This window comes from Barbus barbus (genome assembly GCF_936440315.1).
Source record: "Barbus barbus genome assembly, chromosome: 14".
NCBI lineage: Eukaryota > Metazoa > Chordata > Actinopteri > Cypriniformes > Cyprinidae > Barbus > Barbus barbus.
In genome coordinates, this window is record NC_136742.1 from 26734541 (window position 1) to 26751472 (window position 16932).

Genomic DNA, 16932 nt, shown 5'->3' on the forward strand with positions numbered 1-16932 from the left:
GGAAATCAATTCACCAGTGATTACTGATAGGCTGTCAAAAAAAAAAAAAAAAAAAAAAAAATCACCCTCCAACTTTTTAAGGTGCAACGACTTTCTACTTTGGGGACCTTGATAGAAATATAGTGGAGTAAAAAGTACAATATTTGTCTTTCACATTTAGTTTCCAGAAAAAATAATACTCAAGTAAAATGCAGATATTCTAAAAGTGTACTTAGGCTAAGTATAATACTAATATAATACTACAAACTTTTTGATTAGTAATATGCATTGCTAAGAACTTCATTTGCTTTAAACTTTAAAGGCGATTTTGTCAATATTTTGATTTTTTTTTGCACCCTCAGATTTTCAAATATTTTATCTCAACCAAATATTGTCCTATTGTCCTATGTTGGAGAGATATAGTAAAGCATAAATAGTCACTCTATGGAAAAAAATGCGGACACTTTTTAGTTATATTAGCAATAGTCAACAATACATTGTATGTGTCAAAATTATCGATTTTTCTTTTATGCCAAAAATCATTAGGATATTAAGTAAAGATCATGTTCCATGAAGATATTTTGTAAATTTCCTACCATAAATATATCCTATCAAATCTTAATTTTTGACTAGTGGGCTAATACGCATTCATTTGGACAACTTTAAAGGCGATTTTCTCAATATTTAGATTTTTTTGCACCCTCAGATTTTATTTATTCAGCTTTCAGATGATGTATAAATCTTAATTAAAAAAGATTGACCCTTTTGACTGGTTTTGTCACATTTGTTCCCGTGCGCGTTCCCGTCAGCGTCCCTCGTGAATTTAGTCTGGACTGGAGTCTTTACTGGGCGCGCGCACCGCTTTGCCACAGGGAGCGCGCACGGAGCGCGATAAGACAAACCAGAGCCGGGAACGCGGAAACAATACAAGCGGTCGACGATAGAGCTGAGGTGCGTTAACCGGCGACTGCGGGAAAGAGCGACGCTCACCACAGAAACCGCGTTTGAAAGCCCAGTTTCTGGGTGTAACAGATTTACTTTTATTTCAGGTCGTAGGATAAGAAGCCCGTTTGAGTGGATAAAACCGAACCAGCGAGGAGAAAGGCGGATTGTTTCTAGATTTAGTCGGGATTTGAGAATGTCGGGGAGCCGAGAGGAGGAGCGGCGGAAACTCGCCGACATCATCAACCACTGGAACGCCAACCGGCTCGACCTGTTCGAGATCAGCCAACCGACCGAGGTGAGTCCGCGGAGCAGCCAGCGAGCGCAGGCCGCAGCGATCTTAACGCTTCGCGCCGCGAGCTTCATTCCCCCAGCACGCGAGCGTCTTATAGTAAAGAAACGTGGGCATGATCTGTCATAGATTCTCGTTTTGTAACGTACAAGTGGCTCTGGAACGGCTAAATCACGGCGGCAGCTTTGTTGTGACTTCTCTAATGCATTTTGAGTCAGTTAATGGCAGGTTACGGCTATGTTGGAGAGGTGTAGTAAAGCATAAATAGTCTAGTATGAAAAGTCCCTGTTGCTGTTCGAAACTATTCGTTTTAACGTTTCTTACCAGGCACCAGCCGGTCATTTACCGGGGCTAAAATCGGTACTTGCTGTTTGTAGCACAGAGATGCATGCAAAGCTGTCAGATTAGATCTGACCAGCTGCATAATAGTGCTGGATGATGTTGGAGATGAATGTAATAAACATGGTTTGTTCGGTTAGGATGTCAATTGATGGTCAACAGAAACTGGTCATATAATTGATGTAACGTTAACCTGAAATGCACCGGTAGCTGTTCGTTTATTTGCAATGTGTATGTTTTCAGGTATTAACAACGCAAGCGTCATGCATGTTGTCACTCCGCAGTGCATTGTTAGTTTTGCTTAAATATTAGCTCAGCATATTTTAGATGCATCTAGCAAACAATCGCGGGATAAATGGGGTGTTTAACGCGCGTTGGTCTTGCATGCATATGCTTTGGCATATGCATTGGATTGCACGCCAGATTTGGTAGGGAATTAGTGTTTTTAGGCGGGCAGTGCATGAATGCATTGAATGAAGGGGGTTGCGGTAAAGCTGGTCGGGGGTCTTCCCTGCTGATTTACTGGAACCCCCCCGTAGGCTCTGAGAATATTCTTTGGCCCTTCATAATTCATGCATAAGTGATATTCAGCCTCTGGGGCACCTGCTGATGTGACATAATAAAAGCCTAGATTAGGTTTGTTTTGGTCTGTAGAGTGTGATTAGGAAAAACAGAACCTTAATGAGAACCCCCTTTAAGAGCACAAACTCCTAAGATCAGCAGGAGTGTTGAAGATCAGATGATGACGTAATGGTCTAGTCCTCCAACCAATTGTGACAGCAGATTTGCAAGCCTGCTTCTATTGTCACATTTTATTCCCTGGCACATTGTGTAATAACTATTTTTTTTATTTTTTTATTTTTTTTATATCCAGTACTGATTGTTTTCTTCTTCTAATAGCCAGTGTGCAGAATTGATTTTTGATTTTTATTGTAGTTATTAAATTGCAAAACATAAATATAATGAAAATTGTGAAACTAAATAGGTATATAATTTTTAATGTATTCAATAAATTCCAATAATAATAATTATTTATGCCTTGATATACTGTATGCAGCTGCTTTGCAATCTAAGTGGTTGCATATTTATTTTTATCTTTGTTTTGGGCTGTGACTTGGGCTGTTGTGCCTAAAATGCTTTGCGTTTCTCACTTGAGAATGAATGGCTATTATGTAAGGAATCATTTATGTAAACAATCCATTAAATAAGTTGGTTATTACCTGTGAACCGCTACTATTTACTGTTGAATGCACAGTGGTGTAATGGCATTGAAGGGTGCTTTATTTTTGGAGACCCAAATGATGCAGTATATCAGTAGACCAACCATTAAAGACTGATTATCAGTCTATCTTTCTGAACACCACCGGATTTTAAAGGACTAGTTCACCCAAAAATGAAAATTTGCTGATAATTTACTAATCCTCAAGCCATCCAGCGAGTTGCGATGAAATGAAATTTAGCATTACATCACTTGCTCACCCAGTGGATCTTTTGTAGTGAATGGGTGCCATCAGAAGGAGTCCAAACAGCTGATAAAAACATCACAATAATCCACATGACTCCAATCCATCAATTTACATATGAAGTGAAAAAGTGTATGTTTATAATAAAACATAATTCATCTTTAAGATGTTTTTAACTTTGAGCTAATGAGTCCTCTATCCATAATATTGCTTTTTCCTGTGTACTATTCCATTAAAGCATATTGGCTTAGCAATAGGTAGATGCGTTCATGAAAAAAAGCATTTTGTAATACTAACATGTAAGCATGTCCATATGGATATTCTAAGATTTAAAGAGAAGGATCGTAATTGCCTTTTTTTGGTCTGAAATTTTGATCAGTTTATATAAAGATCAGTTTTGTAGCTCTATCCTGTGAAGTAGTGCATTAGACAATCTCATGCTGTGCTTTCATTGTCAGCTTTAATATCACAGTCATTGGGGATTGCAGTGTGTTTACAGATCATATTTGGAGATCCATGGCAGTTATAAAAAGTGCATTGTTATACATTAAATAAATAAGCAAGTGTGTTTAACTAGCTTAGTCATTTATTGCATGCATAATTTATCAGCTTGGGTTTCTGGGATTGTAATAGGGATTGTTTTGCATGTTGTATCTGTGGCGTCTTCCTGTTTTGCACAACTTTTCATGTTACAATATGTGTGCATTGTCTTCATGAAGTTGACTCTGTTTAGGATAAATTACTTGCAATGTTACTCATTTGTAATTCAGTTTGGAGAAAGCGCCTATTAAGTGATTAAATGTAAATTAAACATTGCTTTTATACAGTAGTTAAGTTTCATGGGCCTGACTGTCCCACCCTACTGATATCTTGGGATTCCATTCCCATACAGGTACATTCTAATCAAAAAATTTGAATATCGTGAAAAACTTTCATATATATTTTACATTCATAACATGTAAAGCAAGAAATTTCAAAAGTTTTTTTGTTTTAATTTTGATGATGATTAGAGCTTACAGCTCATGAAAGTCAAAATCCAGTATCTCAATATACTGTATTAGAATATTTATATGAGTTTCATTAAACGAGCATCTCTACAGTATAAATTCTGGGTATTTCTTGTTCTTTGAAACCACAATATTGGGGAAGACTGCTGACTTGGCAATGGCCCAGAAGACAAACATTGACGCCCTCCACAAAGAGGGTAAGTCACAGAAGGTCATTACTGAAAGGAGTGGCTGTTCACAGAGTGCTGTATCAAAGCATATTAAATGCAAAGTAGGGTTGGGCGACGTCTACAAAATTGGCATCGGACGATGTCTGCAGTGAAACATCGCGATGGACGATGGCATCGAGGGACAGGGGTGGAGTTAGGGGGTGTGCCAGAAGCGTAAATCTGTATTCAGAACGGCAAGGAAAACAAATAACGGTTGCCTGTTTCAGTACATAAAATTTAACTTACCACATAAACAGACAGAATAAGGAGAGATGACTGAAGCTGGTCACACGCTGGACGAGAAGAGCAGCGTCGCTCCACATCTTTAAAATTCAAACACATTTTCTATGAGCGTACGCACACTGGTGGCACCATTCGGTGTCTGTTCGCGGCGTTTAGCAACGATTCAAAACAATGTAAAGACGTGACGTGACGCAGCGCTGAGCTTCTCATCAGTTGTGCGACCAGCTTGAGACGATGGTGTTTGCAGATCCCAAGCACAACTGACAAACATCTGATCTTGTAAAATGTGTGGTAAGTACTGCCACTCCATAGTATAAACAGAGTACTTGCAATTGTGAATCTCAAAAGTGAAAGAGAAACTAAAAAGCGATCACGCAAAAAGCAGTTTCAGTGACAGGCATAATAGCGGCTCCCTGATGCCTACAATATTAGGCTATATACAGTATAATTACCCAATGATATAACTGCGAGAGAAATTAGGCTACTGAAATATATTATCCTAGTCCCATCATGTATTTATTCCTTTTTGGGGTCCCGTGATAGGCTACGTGGCATTTTCTTTCCGAACACGGTACTGGGATGCAGCGGATTGTGGGGGTCGTGGCTTGGAATCACGATGTTGGCTCAACATCGTGATAATTGGGGTTGGAGCTAAACTCTGCAGGACACCGTCCCTCCAGGACCGAGTTGGTGCACCCCTGCACTAGAATGTGTTGCTGGGTTTCCGATTCCAGAACTCTTTTAATTTTAGGCAACATTAAATTAAGAGTTTATGTATAATACTAATAAAACTGGTAACATTCATTATTTGTTACAAATGCACGTTATTAGTCAAGTAAAGAAGGCTGTTCAGAGGTAAGTGATGAATGGTTTAGTTATTACTGCAGCTAAAAGCAGAAAATGATTCAATATTCTACGTGTGATTATCAGGCAGTTAAACATAATAATCAGTGTGCATTTATGCATTTGGCAGATGCTTTTATCCAAAGTGACTTGCATTGATTATCAGCTGGCAATCGAACCAATGACTTGGGAGTTGTTAGTAGCAACATGATCTACTGTTTGAGCTACAGGAAGGATTTACTGGAAGGTTTACTGTTGTCTTAAAAAAATAAACATTCATCATCTCTAGTTTTTGTGCATCAAAACTGCAAGTGTCCTAGAGGTTATACCTTCAAAGAATAAGCCTGCATTTTTTATTAAGAATGCATAGCTCATGGTAAAGGTGACGTGAAATGGTTATCAAGTCAGGTTTTCCCATGGTATTATCTTTGCTTTACCTGATTAGCCCATTCCCAGCAGGTGAAAGTTCAGTGTTACTTGGGACATGGGAAAATATTTGAGCGCGCAGGCTTTCCCTTTTGCTTTCTCATGGCTGAAGCAATTTAACAGAATGTGTAGTGACCATTTGATCTCTTTCAAGAGTTATTGCATTTCAATGGTCAAATACACACACAATTATGTTGAAATGCCTGTCTTGGCTCATGACTTAAGCAAATGTAAACAGCTGAGAAAGAAACGCGTGTATTAATAAATTACATCCGTGCAGCTCTTAAAGTGACTAGGCTAATATTCCTGCTGCTGTCTGTATCTATAATGTTAAAGGCAGGGTATGTCATTTTTCAAAAACTTTTTAGAAAACTGAGTCGTGGCCGAGTACCAAAACAAACTTGTAGCCAATCAGCAGTAAGGGGCGTGTCTACTCGTGATGTGGAGGAGAGAGCGTTCAGTGAACAACCGAGCGACAGAAAGATAGAGATGGCGGATAAAAAAAAACAAAAAGAGGAAAGTCCTTCTGACATTTGCCGCTGGCTCTGATGTCTCTGTAGTGGATAAACATAAGATATAGTTCGTTTTGGGTAAATCTAACAGGTAAACTTTGGTCTTTATTCTATTGTTCTATTAATATGTTTAAATGGAAACGAAAAGAGGCAGTGGTGTTTGATATATTTCGTCTGTAAATACAGTGAGGAAGATTGCAGCAGCCAAGGCGAGCTGACTGACGGACTCAAGTATGCTGCTCTTTGCAGGATTATCGAACTTGCATCGTTCCGTCCGCGGGAGTTCATACTCGTGAAGTCCGAACTACCGAGGATGCAAGGCAGAAATTTGCATACTTGGTATTAAGAAACGCGTGCAGACCTAATGTTACATCACCAGACTATTTTCCTAATCTTCTCGGTACTTTAGACTGCGATGGAAACGCAGACAGCAACAGGTCTGGGGGGAAAAAGTTGCTGGGACATATTGTTCCAGGTAATTTTGGTGGAAAATCGGCTTATGTCTCACAGAACTAATTGTTGCCTGGGTTGCGTAGGCTACATGTGGGGCGGATCTATCAAAATAGGAATGAGACCCTTTTGGGGTAGGTGCTTGTTTTTGTGATTTCAAATATCAACATTGGCTTCCAGAAATCGCTTACCCTGCCTTTAATCATACAACAAAAGAAAAAGAGAAAATCACTCACTTATCTTGACTGACTAACTTTAGTAGCTTTAACCAGGATCAATGTATGAGTGTTTAATGCAGTGCTTTACTTTGTATTGGGCCTATCTCTTACTTGAATGCTACTGTTAAATAGACCTACTCTACCTAAAAACAAGGTTATTTCATTTGTGTTTGTTTTATATTTGTCCTTTTGTTTGTTACTTGCATCTATGTTCTTATTATCAAAGGGGTCATATGATGTGATTTCAAGTTTTCCTTTAGTCTTTGCAACTTTACAGATCTCTTATATACACAAACAGCTTGTAACACTCCAAAGACAAAGTCTCAAACCCAAAGAGATATATTTGATAAGTAAAGACTCGCCTCATTTAAACACACTCCCACAAATACCTCACTGCGTTGGAAGATTTGCATAACACCGCCTAAATGTTTACGCAAAGAAAGATGATGTAACTTTTATTCTTTGTCACTGCCGCCGCCATGTTGTAGTGATGCTGTGTGTTTCCAAATATGGTAAGGGTGTAACATTTTAGTCACATGCTTGAGGTATTCGGCCAATCACAACTCACTGGATAGTTGGCCAATCAGAGCACACAGGCAGTGGCTGTGTAGCGTTTGAAAGCATAAAAGTGTTCTTGTGTACAAACCATCATCTTGTGTAATTTTATACTCTGAGATGGTAGAGAACATTAGATGTGACCTCTTTGCAGCACAAGCACTGTATACTAACTGCTGGTGGATTATAATCACACACTGCATTATATGAACTTTAATTCTGATTTCTCAGGGCATCAGAGAGTTAGGTTTTTGTGTTTAATGAGGCACACAAGCTAAGAAAATGCAACATTTTTATGGGTCTGAAAATGTTGTTAGAAATTATAAGGCTTGTCACCTCAACAGTGTGTGGCTCTCTGGGAAATCATCTCCATGGTGATTTTCGTGCCTTTATATGTGCATAATCTGAGCCTGCATTTCCTTTTCTTTTTTTGTGGGGAATGTACTGCAGTCTGCACTGTAATTGCATATGTATAAAACTCGTGAGGTTTGCCTCAGCAGTAATTTAAAAATCCTAATCCATAGTTCTTTAATCTTTGGGGATTATAATGCGCTTTTGGGTTTATCATCAAGAATATCTGTGCGTTTTTTCTTTCTTTTTTTTTCTCAGTCTTGAACCTGTTCTCCATCAATTCAAAAACTCCCATGAAATGGTTCAGGCGCAGCGTTGATGTGTTTCCTGTTAAAACAGGAAAATGGGGGCAAAAAGTTTTTGTTTAAAATGGCCAATGGCCTTTAGTTTAAATCACAACCTGAAAAAAATCACATTTTACATTGTGTTGTGATTTGTGAAACTAAAAAGTGTTAGAGTGTTAGGAAAGGATAAAATGTGTTATTAATATTTTTAGTTTGTGCTAGAATATTTTTTGCCAACTTTTAGGAGTTCACTAACATGTAAAATATGCTCAAATCTAAGAGACATGAACTAAAAGCTACAAGACTTTCAATTTTGATTTCACAAGGTCTTTAAAATATCACTGTTTAACAATTGCCTAAGTCTTCTTGGAGTTCTGATCTGTTCCAAAGTCATTTGGCTTTCATTTATTATTCAAAATCTTTTTATGAAGCAATCAGGGTTTATGAGTGTCTGTGATTTCCTGTAGAAACGACAGTGACGCAGATGTTCAGGTTTTGCTGAGCTTTTTGTCGACTGCGGCTGGTGTTTTTCTCTGAATCTACAGCCTTTGATGGAGCCCCTGTGCAAAGGCTGCGTGTTGAATCATAACAAGTGGCCTCACGTGGTGCAGAGGGTGGGGTTCCTATCGGAATCATTGTATTCCACTCTCATGCTTTTCTTCCTCGTACTGTGACTGCATTCCACTCGCACACACATGTGCTTCACCCTCCCTCCTGCAGGAGAGCGTTTCATTTCTCATAGCTCATCGGCCCTGTTGTGCAAGTTCTGCATCAGAGGTTGTCAACAAAGTATCAGATTTGATGTCAATTCTATGCAGCTGGTTTGATATTTGATTAATAAATGATGACTGAATTTTTCAGTAATCACATTAAAATGACTGTTTAGATAAAAGCATCACTACTTGCATTGCATATAGCGTTTAAATTTTTATTTTAAAGGAAAAGTTCACCCGAAAATGAGAATTTGCTGATAAAAAAATCTGTCTTTAAGACGGTTTAAACTGCTGTTTTCAGCTAAAATACAAATCCTCAATCCATAACATAGCTTTCTCCAGTGAAAAAATCATCTCTTCTGAATCAGGAGAGAAAAATGCACAGATCAAGCACGGTTTACAAGCAAAAGCCATTCTAAACTGTTACTGGATTTTGATGTGAGACGACAACAAGGGATGGACTTTTTCACTGGAGGAAGTGTTATTATGGGTTATGGACTGGTATTTGCCAAACGCAGTGGTTTAAAGTTAAAATTCTATCATCATCACTCACCCTCACATTGTTCCAAACCAGACTTTCTTTTTTGTGTTGAACACAAACAGAAGAATGATTTTGAAGAATGATGGTAACCAGCAATGTTTTGGTTAAGTATTTTTAAAATGTGTTTTTAACTTACAATAAAATTCTACTTTGTAGTTTGTGGTTATGTTGATTAGTTGTCGCAGGCCTAATTTCAAAATTGAAAAAAAAAAATCAGACTTGCACGGATTAGTGTCTTGCACTTTTTTTTGGATATAAAATTTTTGGACTACAAGTAGATGCAATGTTTTTTTTTTTTTTTTATGGCATTTGTTGCTGGCATAAAATGCATCACCCATCCACATATTCCAAGATCAAGGCACCTAGATTTCCTTCATCCACCCAGTGACTTTGATCCTGTTGTTTTTGTGAGGGGTTTCTGCAGTCTGTGTACACAAACGCCTTATTGTCATGGTGCTGAATGGCTGTTGTTAGACTTGAAGGATGTTCTGAGAATGGGAGGTCTGATCCCCAACCCTAGCCTTGGCCTGTCAGTCTCTATTAATCTCCCGGGAGGCCCCCGATGGTCAGTCAGTGGCCGCTCCAGGGCTGGCCTGATTGGCCATCACTCCCTCCAACAAACACCCCTTGTGCATAGTCCCACTGTCCACACAGGTGACCTCACAGGATCAGACGGCTTTTCAGAGCTGTTGACTTGTCTGTTTACGTTGTTCTTTCCAGCATGCTTTCTCATCAATTTACAAATACAGACAGCAGTTTTTTTGAGTTTGAGTTAATTCTCTGTTCCTATTCCCCAGACTTACTGTATATCCTTGCATTAAATTTGGGGATCTAATATCAGTTTTTTTTGTTGCAGAATATTTCTCAAATCGTGAGAATCTCAGATGGCATTGTTTTGTGTGCTTAGTGATGAGAAATCTGACCTGTCACACCCTCCTAAAGTCTATTTCTAAAGTGCAAATGTTCCTCAAAGCTTAGCCAAATATTTTGCGGCGTGTTGCACATTTTGGAATGTATCATTTGTTGTTACACTATGCGTGTGTCCTCCCATTAGTGTCAAACTCTCTTTTCAGTTGGCGAGCATGCTGGAACGTCTTGTCCAAGTGCTCTGGACTGTTCTTGAGGCCTGTTCTTGTTTTCTGCACTTTTTTTTTTTTTTTTTGAGTACCAACAGTTACAGAAAGTACTGTGGCGGTGCCATGGCACAGTTGTGTATTGGTAATATCATGTAACTATTTTTCCTTCACTTTTATAAATTAAAATTGGAAAAAAATAGCTTATTACATAAAAATAACACTTTATAGTACAAGTATGATGATATTGTATAAAAAAATTCACTTTCATAAAATTAAACTAAAAATGTTAAATATTTAAAAAATAAATTTAACTTAATTTTTATCTTATTTTCAATGATTCATATACCATTTTGAGATTTAAGATGGTACTTTAAGGTATCATGGTATAGCCACACTAGTAAATTTTCTTTAAGTGACCATAAGCTATATTTCAATATATGATTTTATAATATTGTGTGCTCACTGTGCTGTCATGTCCTTGATAGAATTTTTTTTTGCTGATTAAAATTTAATCCAAATATAATTAAAGTAAAATTGAATGTTGGTGAGATTAGTCGTAATGTCAAATAAGTAGGTTGTTGGGAATAAGCCTTTTTTCTCACATAATTCAGGAAAACGAAGCGAGTGAAATTCCATGTTTGAGGCACACATTGGCCCCTTTTAATTTGTTCTGGAATGTTCCACACTTTCAGCTCGTTCAGTGACACTCAGGGCTTGTTTTATTTTCTGTGTGGCCAGACTCATTAGGTTTAAACATCCTCACTCGGTCGAAATAGGGTGCGCGTTCACTACCCATTGTGTGGGTTCATTCACGCTCCCCGTACGATTGTGATTGTTTGTATTCTTGGAAACTGTGAGTTGTAGTGTCCCTGTCCATAGTTCAGCACAATAGAACTTTACATTTGGTTGGACTGAGGAATGTTGCATCATAGAATGTGTGGCTATGGCATCATTACAGCTTGTTGAAAGGTTCATGGTACGGCACTGTGGCTGCATTATTACTTCAGCGCTGTTTTGAGGGCAAAATATTGATTAGAGCACAATCAGGCCGCATCATACCGGCTGATATCACTGTTGTTAGAATGCATGCTGCACTGAAAATAGTCTTTGTGCAATTTTGTTAGCTGATCCTACTGCCTCATTCAGCAGCAGATGGATGTATTTAATATTATGTACTCAGTATTTTGTCTGGTATTGGTTTGTATAATTTAATTAAATATTTGATTAAATATGTAATATATTTAGTGCCTATTTTGAGAATACTTTCAGCTAAGAATAAAATAATAGTATTATGTTAAATTACTTTATCATATTTAAATCCCTTTCATAGTATTCTCCCTCAAAATGAGTGCAGAAAAACCTCTACCGATTCAGTGTGGCCATGCATATGAGCAAAAAAAAAACAAACACACACTTAGACCTCAGTACTTGTAATCTCTGCTGAATTATGGGGCCAAGCTCTGCTGCTGAGAACGGTTGAGGGAAAATGACCAGCGCGTCAGCTCTCTGTTTGTGTTGGACAGAGGAGATAAGCACAGCCATCCTGTGAGTGTGTGTGCTGGCCTTAAGATAACACTGGAATGAGAGTTCAACCACAGCAGAAAGGCCTCCTGCTCTCATGGGACAGAAAATGGGGACGGCCCTGTCAGCTACTCGCTGTCTGAAAGTGCTCTGCTAAATCACAGCCCAGGAAACGCCTAATGACTGATGGTTCAGACTAGTGTGGAAGAACCACAGCGCTCAGAGAGGATGTTCTGCTTCCCGAATTGCCTCATTTGGCTTTTAAATGCTTTCAGGATCATGGTGGGAAAAACTTTTTTTGACGCAACAAGTTTCCGGTGACATTTTTGTGGGCCTGCACTATTAGTCTAAATAATCCAGCTTTGATATGGCTGCTATTAAATTAAATGCATTTTCTGTGTATTTCAGAGCAAAGCTTGGCAGTGTGTTGTTCCACATGAGCAGCTCATGATCCTGTGTTTTCAGTATGTCAGAGCAGCTCAGTTCGCAGTATATGCTGTAATGATGTTTGGATTTCATCTAGCAATAACAAGTAGAAAACTGTGGTTTTAGCAGGCTGTGACATAAACTAAAGGCTATTGGCTAGTTAAAAATGAAGACTGTGATGACAATGGGGCAAATTTGAAGAAGTTAAAACGGGAGAAGAAATCCTGAAAGAAAAAGAAATATTTGTTGCCCTCCTGTTATTTTTTTTTTTAACCGTCATGGTTTCATAACATTGTGGATGTTTATAGTGGTTTTATATCTGCATATAGTGTATGGAGACCACCATCAGGCCAATAAACAATCTTGTGTTTTAGTCCATTAACATTTTTTGAAGCCTAAATTTGCACATCTTTTTCTCAGCATTGTAACGGCTGTACCTGAGCGGAGCAAGTGCTTTCTTTGGCAGTCATCCGGGCCTTTCCGTTGTAGCTCTCCACCTCACTAGGGCCCCGTGCTGGGGTGGGTGGGACATTACCTACGGAGAGCAATAATATTGTAACAAGCAGACAATGCATGTATGGGAGATGACCTCTGCAGGAGAGAGTTTCCAAGCACAACACCGCCCCTCAGATGTTTATTGAACTAGACAGCGATTTCGGCCCCAGAGAACGTCTTTTGAGATGAAAGGCGGCTCCTCCCTGCACAGATGTCTTCCCTTCATCTGTTTCTGTTTATGAAACCTGCTCTGCCCAATCTGAAATCACACATATCGATGTTATAAGCATGACGTGGGTGCCGTCTGGGGCCACAGTTACAGGGACGGACTAGGTTTGCGGGCTGTCTGGGTGGTTTTGCGGACTGGGTTGGTGGGTGGCGGTAGCTGTAGGTGTGGCGATTCGGATGGCTCTGTATCTGATGGCTCTGTACGCTGTCTGGTTCTGGTGGGTGGCGTAGTGCTTGGCGTGAACCTTGGGGGAAATCCTGCTTGAAAAAATCACTTCCATATGGGACGAGTAGTCTGGATTCCACGGACAAGCAGGGAAGGAGGTGTCGGATCAGTTTTGCTGTTGACATGCATTTATGAAGAGTGGTGTTTGTTTAAAAACTATTTAAAGTGAACGGCAGGCACACCCTCGGTGTATGGCTTGAATTCCCCTCTTTAGTCATTACGTCCATTTATTGTACGAGTAGCTCATTGTGCCAGTGTGTGGCCGTAATGAAAGTTTAAACGCGGCTAGAGTTACACCTCGTTGCAAAGTTTCACTGTTTAGTCTCATACTGAGTGTTAATGTTGCTTAAACAAGGCTTTGAAATGAAAATATGGATGTGAGAGGATGGGAAAACTAATCATTGAAACTGTTTCCTGATGAATTGTAAATTAATCAGGTGTAACTGGATGCGTCAGCAAATTTCTTTTCCCTAATGTACAAGTTCGCTCAGGCAGAAGTAATTGGACTGTGGTGTTACATAATTTACAGGCCTTGGTGTGTGTGTCTTTGTCACAAGTTGAACTTGATACTGTTGTTTGCATGCACACACATGCACTCACACACACTTCTGGATCTGTCAAACCTATGAGTTACACACATCCCACAGGTTTTCCAAAATGCAGAAAGATATAATCATTATTTACTCACTGCCTTGTTGTTCCAAACCTGTATGAGTCTTTCTTATGAAAAAAAATCTTACTAAGAAGTCTCTTCTGCGTACACGATCTGCATTTATCTGATTAAAAATAACTTAAAAGTAATATTGTGAAATATTAATACAATTTAAAGTGCCCCTATTATGGGTTTTTGAAAATTACCTTTCATGCAATGTGTAACACAGCTCTAAGTGAATGAAAACATCCTGCAAAGTTTTAAATCTGAAAGTTTTCCATGTATAAAGTTATTGTCTCTCAAAAGAAAGAGTCTACTCTGAATCATTGAAATGAGTCCGTTTCATGTTGACCCAAGCCGTTTCATATTGACATCAACATATTTTCATATTTTTTCCCCCATGCCATCTCCAGCCTAAACAACTAACACATGAATTATTACCTGTGTCCTGTAATTCATTCCCCAGCTCTAATTATTGACTCTCTCCCTAGTACTTTGTAAGTATATATGCTTGGTTGAATTTGAGGTTTTCACAAAAATGATTTCATTAAGCCCTCTTCTAGCGATCCCAATGCTCCAAATAGTAATTAAACATCTAAAAGGATCTTTATTTGTAAGTTTTCTGAGAAGAGTACCTTTTTTCTCTGCTCGCTTCTGGACGACTGCTGCTGCTTCGCACCACAAGTTGCAGGTCTGTTGTTGCAAAGTGCAGCATTCCAGCTTTGTGAATATTCATATCGAATTCTCGATGACATGAGTCCAGACCAGTGAAATATGATTTTTAAACCCATGCTGATGAAAACAAAACGATCGCGCTGATTGACATTTGCAAAGCGTGTCTTTCCATGAGTGCGCAATCTCCCTTATAAAGTACATTATTGCGAGATTCACACAATCATAATCTGTTATGTCTTTCATGAACGTTTAGTTAATGGTTGGGGGAAAATCTGATGTGTAGCATTATATTTGATCCATGCATTACAAGTACGTCTTAATATAGATCTGACTCAATGTTAATCATACATTTAAAAGAAAAGACCGAATCACTCGCTGCTCTTGATTAAACTAGGCTACTGTTTATTTGCATCTTTGTTCTTATTTTTAATAACAAAGATAAAATAAAAATAGCTATATTGTGATTAATAATATAGTAATTATTCTTAAGAAAAGAGGAAAATATGCAACGTTGCTTGGTGATTTTGCTTTGGAATCTTTAACTCCATTGCCTTCAAACAGCTGTAGCTCAGTAATTTTTTTTGTCAGATTCCAACAAGTCATACATCATTTTGAAGGTATGTTAATGGAAAATCTATTTTTGAAAATTTGCACATTCCGACTCATTTTGCCAGCACGGGTCACATCAGTATCGGTATCAACCAAAATGAGTTGAAAAATATCGGCATATCGGATATCAGCAAAATCCAATATCGTGTATCCCTAATTAGCATATTGCCTGCCCACTTGTTGGTCTTTTCACGTTGGTCTGAATGAAAATGCAAATAATTTTTTTGCCACTAGGTACTGCATTTGGAGCAGCAAAAATAGCGGTTTCCCTGGTAACAGCTGTACACAAAGCAGAACTGTGCTCACAAGCACTGCTTTATCAGGCATTACAGGCATGATGAAATGGAAATGAGACCAATCAGACCAATCACCACAGATTAGCATCATGCAAAAGAGGGGTTTGGAAAAATTAATCGTTGAGCGAATCGTTTGGGAGTTCTTGAGCAAATAAGGCAAAATAAATGCATATTATAAGATATAAGGGCCTTTCGCACTGCTTTAGTTCCAGAACTAAAAGTATAGTACTAAAGTATTGGGACGATTTTGCACGAACTATTTCCCAGTACCATTTAAAGGGTTGCATTCGCACCGACAGTACGAAGAAGTGACGTAAGCCGGTCGACAGTGACGTCATTTGTACGCGGCGTTCAACAACGTAAACCAAGAACAACGTTTACAACAGGAGGATTGAGGATGCTGTGATGGGAGCTGTTTTTGTTGTGTCTCGTGGGTTTCACAATAATGGACATGGAATTTCGATGTATATGTCAAGAAAATGAAAGAACGCAAAGGAGGACTAAAGAATCTCTAACGACAATTTGCAGTGTTACATTTAATTGAGGCTGATAGAAGCACAATGCGCCGTAGACGACGTCTTCAGGTAAATGCCGTTTATAAATGCTCTCAGTATAATACAATGTTTACACAGTATATGTTTACACGGTGTTTTAAATCATGGAGGGTGAGGGCGTTTAGCCAATCAGCGTACACTTGCATCACGGATAGTTCCTAGAACTGTTTTAGACCCTACTCTGAAGTAGAAGCTAATTTAGTTCCTCTAAACGGAGTTCCTGGAACTAAAATCGTTCCTAGTTCCCAGGGTGCGAACACGCCAAAAAGTGGGTCGTTCCACAATTAGTTCGGGTACTGTGAAAAGGTTCCTGCGGTGCGAAAGGCCCTATTGAAAGTGTTTTTTGACCTTGCATGCATATCAACCTGTTGTTGGGGACTCCCAAAACCAAAATATGAACCTTTCATAACCCATAATAGGGGCACTTTAATATGACTCTTTTCTATTTTAATATATTTTGAAATTGAATTTAGCTGAATTTTCAGCATCATTACAACATCATTACTTTAGTGTCACATGATCCTCCGGATATCGTTCTAATATGCTGATTTGCATATTAGCATTTCTTATTATTATCAATGTTGAAAACAGTGATATTATTCTATAGAGTTCTTTGAGGAATAGATTTTTTAGCACCCAGACCCTGAGACTGTGATGTATTCCACCAGTGAAGCCCGGTTTAGAAAGCACATTTTGTGCCTGGTTTGTCTATACGGTTAGGATAGAGACTGTTTGTCCCAGTTGGCTGTCGCTTGCTCAGAACTGTTAGACAGAGCTGAATGGTGTCCTGTGAAAAACAATCAGTGG

At 38.7% G+C, this 16932-nt stretch overlaps 1 protein-coding gene across 8 annotated transcripts in view; it reads left to right on the plus strand.

The window, feature by feature from the left end:
- Positions 1 to 804: 804 nt before the first annotated feature.
- The window catches only part of LOC306880447 (afadin-like), a 118670-nt gene continuing 102542 nt past the window's right edge, over positions 805 to 16932 (plus strand). For 4 of the 8 annotated variants that reach the window (XM_079433953.1, XM_079433957.1, XM_079433955.1 and 1 more), the window contains exon 1: positions 889 to 1219. In XM_079433953.1, the coding sequence (XP_079290079.1) occupies positions 1118 to 1219 (102 nt within the window). In that variant the 5' untranslated portion in view covers positions 889 to 1117. Of the gene's footprint in view, positions 1220 to 16932 lie in introns of all 8 variants that reach the window. The other 4 variants (XM_079433952.1, XM_079433950.1, XM_079433951.1 and 1 more) reach the window with 4 other exon arrangements.